Source organism: Aythya fuligula, chromosome 3, assembly GCF_009819795.1.
Source record: "Aythya fuligula isolate bAytFul2 chromosome 3, bAytFul2.pri, whole genome shotgun sequence".
Taxonomy (NCBI): Eukaryota; Metazoa; Chordata; class Aves; order Anseriformes; family Anatidae; genus Aythya; species Aythya fuligula.
Window position 1 is genome coordinate 69,760,259 of NC_045561.1, and position 11,694 is coordinate 69,771,952.

An 11,694-nucleotide genomic window follows, 5' to 3' on the forward strand; every position below is an offset into this window, starting at 1 on the left:
TATAAGGTCTTTTTGTGGCATTTTTGTTTGTTTCCTTTAAGTAATCTACTGAAGAGCAAAAATATTTTTCAGGGTCTTTGAGCTGACACAATCGAGCAGAAAACTCTAATATTAAAGGGTCGCGTGGAGAAATGAAGTTCACAGTCACCGTTTGGACTTCTAACATCCTATAGAAATGCTCATCTTCTTTTTACAGGAGCTGTCTGAGCCGTGCATAGCTCTTTTTGAAAAGGTGCATTTCCAAGGAAAGAAAATCGAATTCAGTACAGAAATCTTAAATCTGCGGTTCCTGGGATATAATCCTCTAATAGCTTCAGTTCAAGTCCTTGGTGGCATGTAAGTTCAAAACCACATCTTGATTCTTTAGAATTATGTGCTTACTCAATAGAAAAAATACACGTGTTAGAGACCAAGGCAAATAAAATAAGATAATATGCTCAGTGCACATCGTACTTACAGAAATTTATTCTCTTCCTGTTTCTACAACGTAATTACTCACAAGAAAATGCCCTGTGCTTTTCTAAGAAGCTGCAATGAATTTGAATAAAGCTCACAATGAAACTGGTCCTATCTCTCCTACTACATTATAAAAGGTAGTTTGTATAGGCAGCAACCTTAAAACGAACTCCTGTGCTCTTGGTTTACGTCTTGATCATACCAAATCATGCAGTTCATGATCTGTATCCTACATTCAAAATGTAGGTTCAAGATGTTTTAATAAGCTTTGTATTCATTCTTTTTCCTAGATGTTATGGACACAGATACAATCAGATCATGACCTGCCCTTTTTGGCATTAGTAACTCCTCATTAGTAAATCCTTTCACTTCAGGAACTGGGTCAAACTTTTGGATATACATTTATCAGTTAAATTCATAAGCTATTTTTAAGCAGATTTGTTCTCTGAATTTACTCCAGAAGATCACGTTAAGAAAACTAATCTGTGATGGTTAAAAACTGTCTGGAAGTATTTTGAAAACTATTCTGCTAGCTTCTTCTAGTACCTCAGCAGTTTTGTTAAATTTCTTTTCTTGTGTTTTTCTGATGCAAGCCTTTACCTCCAGGATACTTGCTGTAAGTTTTTTCTAACTTGAAGAATCATGCTTCTTTTTTAAATGATATGTCCGTGTTGCTTTGCATTTCAATGTGTTCTTTTGAAGAGGTAAATTTCTGAAGCATATGTATGAGATGCTGTTGAACAGCTTAATACCGCCCTCAAGTGGATAGTTCAAACCAGGTCTTTAGCACAAACCATTCTGCCCATCTGGATAAATGGGTCAAGGATTTCCTTAGCTCATTGAACGGAAGTTTGAAACCCAAAGGTCTTGAGAAAAGCTGTGCAGAAGATACACGTGCTATATCTTTGAGTATCCTGAGATTTTTTGCATCTCTCACCATAACCACGATGTAGCTGATTCTCACTTTCTATAAGGGGAAATAACATGAAGCCAAGTATCAGGTTGTTTCTTTGCCAAGAACATGGTTATTATGGTTCCAGGTAATGGAGTGGTGGATTGTGTAGGTTTCCTGTCCAGCGAATGTAGAAGTCTTTTCTGGTTGATCACTGTGATCATTGTGAAGGTACAGACTGTGATATAAAAATTCTGATTTCATTGTAGTAGTGTCAGCTGCTGGTCTGAATCACAGGACAGCTTAGGTTGGAAAGGACCTCTGGAGTTTATCTGGCTTTCGAGTGCACTTGTTCCTAATGTGTCTCCCCATTTTAAGAGGGTCTTCTTAGTGAAGAGAGATCCATTTATAATTCTCTTACTTTCACATATGGGGATAAATGTGTAGCAGGCCATAAGAAAGCTCCAAAATTAAGGTGAGCGTGTTCCTGAAAACATGAAACTTCAAATCACTGTTCTTCCTTTAAGACAAGAAAATGTTTTGTTTTCATTCAACTTGTAATTTTTAAATAACAAGACTTTAAAATGTGAAATCCTGTATACCCATCTTAATGCTGTTGATCTAAATCAGAACATGATTTTATTATTTATGGGTCATTGGCTTAAGTACTTAAAAACTACTATCTTGTGAGTCAGATTTGTGTTATATCTATTTATTGATTCTAAAGCAGGATTTGGCAGCAAAAGCATTGTGTTTTTTCTTTTTTTTTTTTTCCCCTCATAGATGGATAATCTATGAGCATAGTAATTACAGGGGGCGTCAGATGTTTTTATCACCAAGTGAAATTCCGGATTGGTATAAACTGAGTGGCTGTCATCAGATAGGTTCTCTGAGACCTTTACTGCAGGTGAGTGGGCTCTGAAGGGAAGTTGTGAAGTACCAATTTGTATTGGGTAATGGAGTGGTGGGATATTATGCAGATGAAAGCAACATTAAAATCTTGATGCACGTCACAAGCTTCATCAATGCCAGTTGTATACAGAAATCACTCTACAGTTTCATTTTAGTAAAAGTTATTTGAATATGCTACATGGTTTTGCATTTCTACTGCTTAAACTGTTCATTAAACGTGGTCTAAACCAAAATATTGAAGACAGCATGTAAGGTTTGGCTAAATAATTTGAACTAACAAATAAATCAAACAAATAATGGATATAACTACTTCATAAAAATTATTTCAAGTTGCTTTATAATTAACTCCCAAACTGGTCACTGGTATACTGTCTGTACTATCTACGTTATTTTCGGAGCAACAAGAAAACTGGTCAATAATGTTGGATTACTTCAAGTAGCAGTGATAAGATGTTGATTTAGGGGATGAAAAGTCCTTCTGTGCTTACTATGTAGCAGAATAATTTTCAAATCTCATGCAAAACTTCTCGTGTTGTTATTTTTGTGTTGCTCTCTAAATAGAGACCATGTGATTTGGTCCAAATGCTGTGGCAGTCCTCTGAGCTTTAACATTAGAAGTTCTTGCTGGGCTGTATTTTTTTGAGGAGACAACTTTTTATAACTCACAGATTATTTACACTGGTAAGAAAGGCATTTGCTTACTGTCAGAGAGTTGTCTTTGTATAGCCGTAAGCAGAGTTAGGAATAATGTATTTTGACTGCCCTGGCTGAGAGCTTGTCTAAACAGAAATGTGAATATGAAACAAGCCGCAGCATGAATGTGCACTGTAATAGCTGCTGCCAGTGACATAAGCAGCACTGCACAAGTGCACCCTTTGTGAAGCATCTATCTATACTAGAATTTAACACAGTAAAGTCGGTGCTGTTCTGAATTCAAAACTTTCTTAGCCTTCCACTGTGTATAGGCAAGCTTAAAACTAAGTGTCTGAGCAGAATATAAAATCTTGACTTGTCTTAAGTAAGGATAATAAATAAAATCCTCAAATAAATTAGTAATAAGAGTAAAAAAGTAAATAAGTAATAAATAATAAAATTCTCAAACAGAAAAGTTAAGCTTTGTGAAAGACACTCACCAGGTTTAGAACTGAGTAGCAACTGCTCTGAAGTTAACCAGTGCAGGATGTGTTCTGCACTAAAGAGATTGTGGTTAGAGTTCTGGTTTTGTTTATTTATTCACTTTCTCTGCAGAAACGTGTGTACTTCAGGCTCCGTAACAAGGAAACGGGGAAATTTGTGTCAATGGATGGAAATTTAGACAACTTGAATCTTCTCAGAATACAGGTTGCCGAAGATACAGACTCGGAAGATCAAATCTGGGTTTATCAGGATGGATTCATAAGATGCCGGGTAGGGTTCAATTTCAATATGAATTATCTCTTTTGCTCTTCAGTAGCAGGACTCACCGAATTTGGTTGTTATTATATTGTCTTAATTTTTCTAAGAATTCTAGCTATAGAACTTTTTTTTTTTTTTAATGGAGTTTTTGGTTGTTCTTGTTGGTTTGGTATGTTTTTTTTATTTTGATTTTCATTGACCTCTGGCTTTTTCAGGTGACATAAACTTGTTGTATGACACCTTTGCTTGATGTAATAGAAATTCTGAGACTTTAGTTGTGATTTACCCTAAAGAACTGTAGCTTTATAAACACAGTCAACACTGGAAGATCATTGTGCTTTTCACAAGCTCCTTCTACTTTCTCCACGGTGAAAATATCACAAAAAATATCAAAGCTAGGGAGACCTTTTAAAATGCAGAACCTTCCTGATAATCAATTGTACACCTGCAGCTACGTGTAGTTCTTTGTGGTGGGTAGATTAGTCTGCTGTAGGTTATATCCTCTTCTGCATTCAGCAAGCTTAAAGATCAAATCCTACTTTTTCCCCTCCGTTGCTCGTAATTCCATATTTGTCAAATTCCACCCTTTTTCCATTCCTCCATGCAAGTTTCCAAATGAGGTCCTACTTTTCTCACAGTCCATAAAACTAATCATGTGTGAATTGTCATTGAGGTGAGCAGAGGTATTTGCAGCTCATAATGTTTAAGCATGAACAGTCCTAGGTAGGGATGCAGGCCAAAGAAAATTAAGTTACTTTAATACTGTTAAACAGCTTGACTGCAAAGAATCATGTGAACTTTTTCTATAGGATTGTATAACTTCAAAGGAGAGGTTTATAACCACGTCATCTATGCTGGAGGGGAGAATCTTGCTGTTAATAAGCGAAGGCATTGTTTGGACATGTTTACAGGACACAGGCAGTGGTGAAAGGCATTTATGCAGACAGTGAAATGGTGCTCAGTAAGCTAAAAGCTTTAATATCACACACAAAACTTCTGTCGTGACGGCCTCTCTCAAACATGTTGTTGGAAATAGTATATTCATATCACAACAGTGTGATAGTACATGATTATGGATAAATGCTCTTTGGTTTCTTTTCACTGTCAATGTAGTCCATAGCATAATTTTGCTGTGCACGGAAAATGCACAGCGTGTGCTGTTAGGCAGTCCTGTTAGCTGAGTATGGAGTGTAGGATGACAATGTTGATCTTAAATCACTGAACTCTTCATGGAGCTCTGCCATCTCTCAATTGAATGGCAGAAAAATCTTTGTATTTTGCACAAACAGGTGGTTTTCACTGCATTTCAGAAAAAAATAAGCTCATGGATGGGTAGGTGCGTGCACACAGGCAGACATAGCTCCTTGGAAGAGCTTCTGCCTTTGTGCCTGTAAGTTAGGTCATCTTACTGACTCAGGGTCACTGTATCAACTTGAGCTGTGCCTGACGTTTTTAGGTAGGTGAGATAACCAAGCAGGATATCAAAATCATTCCTCTCATTTGTCACAATCAGATACAAATAGCAGGGAAGAACTTGTGTCTCCTCAGTCGAGATGAGTCTTAGAGATGTATGAAGCAGGCACCTCATGAACCTTTGTAAGGTGCATGCTTTGAATCCTCCAACATCCCAGTAGAAAAAAAATTAGTTAGTGATGAGAACTAAATTGACCAACATTATAGTTGTATTTCAATTCTGGGTTGTGACAGGAGGAAGTTCTACAATCTCAAAACTGTGTATTTAATAATTTAGGGTCATACTGACGATGGCACTTGGATGTTTAAAACTGCTGTCAATACAGAAGTTAAAAGAAGGCTCGTGGTGATGTATTGAAAATCAGTTCCCACAAAATAGTTCACTACAATTTACTGCTAATACAGCCTTGACATTCTTGCTAAGTAACCTTGATTTTTGCCAGTGTTTTTTTTTTTTTTTTTTTTTTTTTAACCAATAAAGAAATTTGCAGAGTTTTGACATCCAGTAGTACAGATGCCTAGGAAAAGAATCACAGAACAGAGAACAAAATACCATTGTGATGTACTGTGAAATTCAGACACTTCATTACCGTGCCCAGTTTTGTCCTTTCTCTACCTCAAAGTGTTATTGCAGAACTAGAAAAGACTAAAGAAAAATGACAACAACAACAAAAAAAAATCAAAGGAGGTGGATTGCCTCCATGTGAGGAAGAGACTAAGTAGGTATGACTACAGGTAGTGTGGACAAGCCATCCCCTAAAATAAGGGGCGGTGCAGCAAGGAGACCATCAAATAAAGCCTGTAGCTGTGTATCAAAGATATGATTTTTTTTATAGTAGTAGCAAAGATGTGGAACTATTTGCTACAGAAAGGTTATGATACGGAAGAGTGTACATGTAAAAGGGTTACATTGATCTCAGTAAGTAGTGAGTAACAAACTCATACATGGGGCAGAAAACGTCCAGATATTAAGGATACCGGCTCTGCATGGAAAAGTCCCTGGGCTAGAAATTGCTGCAGACAGGGAGAGCATAGCAGGAATATGCAGCATACAAGAACAGAGTGAATGTAATCTTCCATAGCATCTGTTATTGGCCACTGCTAGAGGCAGGTGCTAATTGCACCTTTTGATCTGATACAACATGGTTATTTTAATATTCTTATGTAGTGGAGAGTGTCAGCAGAAACAGGAACAAAAGGAAAAATAAATAGTCTGGAGTTTAGGGGAAAAATGCATTCCTTTAGGGGAAAGTCGGTCTTACATTCTGTTCTCGCCTGCTTACGTCCCTCCCTCCTATCTGATTAAAAACCAGTGGATATTAGAAATAAGGGCTTTTGAGTAATTGCTGTTGCCTTTCTGGTTATATAGATGGCAGAGGATTGCTGCTTGACAATTGTTGGAAATCTTATAACTCCTGGCTCTAAACTCGGTCTGTCATTTGAGCGGAATGAAGACAAACAGTATTGGCATATTAGTCCTGATGGCAGGATTTACAGCAAGATGAAGCCGAAGCTGGTTTTAGATATCAAAGGTAAGCAAATGTGTTATCTCATTACATTGTGTCTTAATTACATGGTGTTTACAGTGGGATAGGCACTAAACGTGCCTATAAATTAAGGATGGTGTTAGAGCTACTTTAATCTAGAATCAGAGAAGACCCGATTAGCTAGTCTGACCTCCTGAATTATACAGGCCCTAGGACTTCATCTCATTTTTCCTACACAGAGTTTAGTAACTCACAGTACTTGCTTATCTTGTATTCCTGGTGTCCACTCAGTGTAGATACCCTCAGCTAATTTTACTTGGCACTGGGCGATGTGAATATAATTAAATTATTCAAAAATGCTGAAGCTAGGTTTCTCTTACCTAGCTTTTCATTAACTTTAATTTGTGCAGAGCAAATTTTCTTATATAGTAGTTGGAGATGCAATAGCCAAGGGATATTAGGAAAGCAAAGGCAGGCTTGTACGCTGATGTGATTAGATGCAAAAAGTTTTTTTTGTTTGTTTGTTAATGGCTATACCTTTATTGTCAACATCAGATTCCGTTGTAGCAGCCTAATTCTGTGCATGTTGTACTGTAGCTGTTGTCACAGCAATTTGTTTCGTGTAGATACTGCTTCTGAACTGCGTTGGCTTTCATAATTTCATAGGTCTGATAAAGCAGCAAATGGAATGATTAGCAAAATTATGATTAGATGTTCCTACATAACTCTGCATTTTGGGGATATTAATCATATAGCTGTTAATTCTTTAGTAATTTAAGAAGTAATTTTGGATTAATGCTGTGACACATTAGCTATAACAATTGCAAAAGAAACAAACACAACAACAACAACAAAAAAGACAATTCCCAGTCAACAGTCAGCACTTTGGGACTAACAGGGACGGGACTGGCAGAACTGTGAGGTAAGGGCTATGTGATGTCTGACCGTGATACAACACTGGCACTAATACTCATAAATTCGCTTTACTGCCATATAAAGCTAGTGACAATTAACTTAAAATTTATCAGAAAGACCCTAAGAGGAGACAAAGGAGAGTCTTTTTTTTTAAAGTCAGTTCTGAGTTGCTCCAAAAAGTAGGAGTACTGCTGCACCAACTTGTCTTCAGTTAATCATGTTAAAAGCACATTACATATTCTGCACTAATTGAAGGACTTCACCATGGGTAGGTCTGATGACAAAAGTTCAGATGCATTCAGCAGAATTATGTAGGATCATAATTTTGCTAATCTATTCCATTTAGCCTTTATGTGAGAAAGTGTAGTAGGAACTTCATCTGTTTCTGCCAGTTTTGCTGATCCGTTCTTGACCACAAACTGAGCTTTGACGAATTCTTCAGCAAATGAATGTGCTCGACCGTGCGTTACCAATGCCACCTTGTGGATACCCGGCATCGTGCAGTGCCTTGCCCAGAGCACGGCTCCATCAAAGGAACCCGGCACTCCGCTGAAAGAAATCTTATCTTTTCCCTTTATTACCTGTTTATAGTCTACCAGATACTGCTTACAACGGACTGTTTGCCCTGGCAGTGATAACTGAGCTACATGACTAACGTTATTTTTTTTTTTATAGCTGCTGGTTAAAGTTTTTTCCTGTTCCCGAAGAGCTTTCAAATGTTTCTGCTGTGTATCTCCACTGTTGTTTAATACTTGGTTGGTGATGGGAAGGAGGCAAATCATGTTGCTGTTAACCTTCTCAGAGACCCTTGATGATCTGGGATGGTGATGATTTTGGAATCCTCCCCCAGATTCCTAAAGGGGAGATCAGCTACGGTGCCTGAGGTGGCATTTCCGTCGTACAGAAGAGCTGCTATTAAATGTGCTTGACCAAGTAGGGCTCAGTACTTAGCATACGTCTCTGGGATCTGCTGTAATCTGTATTTGTGATGCTCAGAGCAGCCTTTCAGCTGCCGGGCACATCTTTTGCTCATTCTGGGAAGGGGAGACTGGAGGAAGGCATGGGAGAGGAGGTGCAGAAGGAAGGAGGGTGTCCGTGGGAGCATCCTGGTGCTCTGTGTAGGCAGCTGCTTCAGCTCTTCTACAGGAACATGTTTGGCATTGCATAAAGTGAGTAAACTAAGCCCGTCGAAGAAATGTAAGCATTTTGCAGTCAGGTGCACTCAGCTACCAGTGGGAACAGCTGGACATCGGGTGATGGGCTGTGTACAGCAACTTGTGATGCGGCTGGTCAAAATACAGGGTTACAGTGGTTACGCATAAATAAGTACCAGGCCTCATCCCTTGGCTTATTTTGTATTTATTTTTTGTATGGTTTTGCTCAAGCTGTTAACAGCAGGACTACTTTTGTAGTGTAAACATCACCTTGAGAGCAAAGTGACAGCTGTTCTGGGGAAACCAAACTTTGACTTCTGGGAAGTGGCCATTGTAACAGAGTTAGACCTGACAGTATTCGTGTTTTCTTCAGCCTGAACAGGAAGGGAAGCGCTGACTTACTGAAGGGGGGTGGAGAGGAGCAGGCAGGCCTCCCTGTTTCAAAAGAAATGCCAAAAGCAGGCGGTGATGAAAATGAGTTTGTCTTTACAGTGCCTTGGGGAGAGGGAGAAACTGCCTGCATCAGCACTTAGAGCAGCCCTGAAACCAAGAGTAGGAGCTGCCTCTGGTTTCACAGACTGTGCTCTCTGCATTTTCCTTTGCAGGGGGCTCGCAGTACGATCGCGATCACGTCGTCGTCAACACAGTCAACGAAGAAAGGCTGACGCAGTGCTGGGAACCACTCGTCGTGTAACTCCAGACGAGCAGCGGCGACGTGCGGATCGGGCGCTATTCTGGACGCTAGCATCGGCACTGCCATCCTGGAAGGATGCAGGATCAACAACGAGAGCTCTGTCTTTTCTTTGCAGTTAAAAAGAGCAAGCAACAGAATGACTTCACACCTCGCTAGCTATCATTATTAACCCCATGAAAGCTTGAGTATCTCTCGGCCTTTTTGTAATCGTCACAGTGCAAAGGGAGATAGGGAATGGTGGCATGCCTCAGGCCAGCGTGGATGAACTAGAGGTGGGAGAGACCCCACAGTTACAATCATGTCAGGGAGTAGCTAATCCAGAATAGTCAAGAAGTGTAATTTTAAATTATTTTTTAAAGTTTCTTTTTTAACTGAGAGAAGGGCTAAAAACATTAATTAAAGCTTATTTTATAAAGGACAGGAGTGCAATGTGTATGTGGGTATAGCGACTTAGGCCTATGGGCTGTAGTATAGAGGAATATTCACTACTGAAAATTAATATATTTGTTTCACTGGAACAAACTTATGTTTACTGAAAGCTTAAAGACTTCTAGCACACAGCAAATCCAAAGAATTTTTAACACGTGCCTTCAAATCTTTGCTAATAGTATGCTAAAACAGTAAGTCCTAAATTAAGAAAAAATAAATATGATTTTCTCATGTAGAGAGAAGATATAAACAAGTAGATGTGTTTTAGAAAAATACAGGGCTGACAAAATAATTTATAAGAATGTGAAGAACTTGCCTGCCTGATACTTTGTTACAAGTATTTTATTTCTTTGCCAAGTCAAGTTTTTACCTTTTAAAACAGCTGCAGTAAATGTAGTCTTCCTGAACTCTAGAATAATTTGTCATATTTGTCCAAAAAAAAAAAAAACCAAAAACAAAACTTAAGGAAACTATCATTAAACATGACTGCAAAAGCATCTAAGCACAGTGCCCTTTTTAGCCACCACCTTTTGGCCTGTGCTCTGGCTTACTGTGTAGGATGCCAGACTCCCTGGTAGTCCGGGTGATGTTTGAGTGTCTGTGGTGGGCTGCTGGAAGGAGCCCTCAGCCTGCCAAGCTTGGATACTTGTCATGGGCACAGGGGCAGCACCCGTTCGGAGTTAAGCACTGCAGGTTTAGTGAAGAACTTGTGGCAAGTGAGAGGTACTCAGGTGACTCCTGGAGGTTCCTCCATTGCCCGATGCTGAACCTATTTGTTAGTGTTCCTTAATGATGTTGGCAGAAAAGTAAAACACGAAGAAACTTTTGTACATGCTGCTGTGTTTTGTTCTGGCTTGGACCAGTGTTACTACATGCTGCTCCTAGGAGCATCAGGCCTTTGGCTGGCACAATGAGTCTGTCCGAAAGTAACGCTTTCGTGACTGTTGTGTTGCCTCAGAGGGTACTGGTGCTTTCGTTGTTACCACCACGGAGGAAGTGCTTCGCTAATTTTCTTCCTTTTGTACAGAAGTTTTGTTCCTTCTCGTGTGTTGCTTTTAGTTCTTCATAGCGAATGTGTTATTGGTTCCAAGCAGTGGCACTTTGTCATGTTGATGTGCTCTTGCTATATATAATATAGCATTTCATAAATAAATATAAGTTAGGTAACACTTCATTGAAATTATTTTTAAGTTAAAAATCTAACATTCAACAGTTTTGCTTCTGTCTCGTTTCTCTGGCTGTAATTATTCTGCTGCAGCTGCCTAATGACTGAGCACAGGGTGGGGAATAGCTGTGGGCTCTGAGGAAGGGCTGCCTCCCTTACACAACCAGCTGCTCAGTGCACTTGCAGATGGGGCCGCAGATCCCATGGCTGCTGCTTCTGTCCCCTGGTAGGAGCACTGCGTGATGTGGTTTTTCCACCCTCATCGCTGCACCACATTAAATGTGCAGGTCTCAACTCAGAGGTTAGTGCTTCCCCTTGCTCTACCTGCACAGCTGCATGGAAACAACTCCCTCCCACCTCTGACAAGAAGGCAAATCTAAAAACAGACCAAGGGCCACATACCCCTCAAACTCTGCGACTCCAGCAGCAGTGATATGGAAGGAACCAGGTCTAATTACTGACAAAATCATGTCTGCCCTACCCACCTGAACACTGTAGTCAGCTGAATCTGTACTGAGAGTTAGACAATTAGAATAATTACCAGTTACAGACTGATTTTGTTCATGCTTCTGCTCAGATTAGTTATGTCATGAGTGATTTGGTCCAAGTGCATCAAGCTTGAAGTAGTCCTGAGACAGCACCATGGCTACTTCACGCAGGTCCTGAGAATGAACTGGGCAGATTATTAATATCTGTTACTCTATATAAGAACAACGGTGACC

General features: G+C 39.5%; 1 protein-coding gene across 1 annotated transcript in view; it reads left to right on the forward strand.

The window, feature by feature from the left end:
- Positions 1–9,507, forward strand: part of CRYBG1 (crystallin beta-gamma domain containing 1) — a 39,583-nt gene extending 30,076 nt beyond the window's left edge. The window contains exons 18-22 of the mRNA XM_032183592.1: positions 197–336; positions 2,132–2,255; positions 3,509–3,667; positions 6,498–6,660; positions 9,290–9,507. Coding sequence (XP_032039483.1) covers positions 197–336; positions 2,132–2,255; positions 3,509–3,667; positions 6,498–6,660; positions 9,290–9,378 — 675 coding nt within the window. The 3' untranslated portion in view covers positions 9,379–9,507. The remainder of the gene's footprint in view (positions 1–196; positions 337–2,131; positions 2,256–3,508; positions 3,668–6,497; positions 6,661–9,289) is intronic.
- The last annotated feature ends 2,187 nt before the right edge of the window (positions 9,508–11,694 follow it).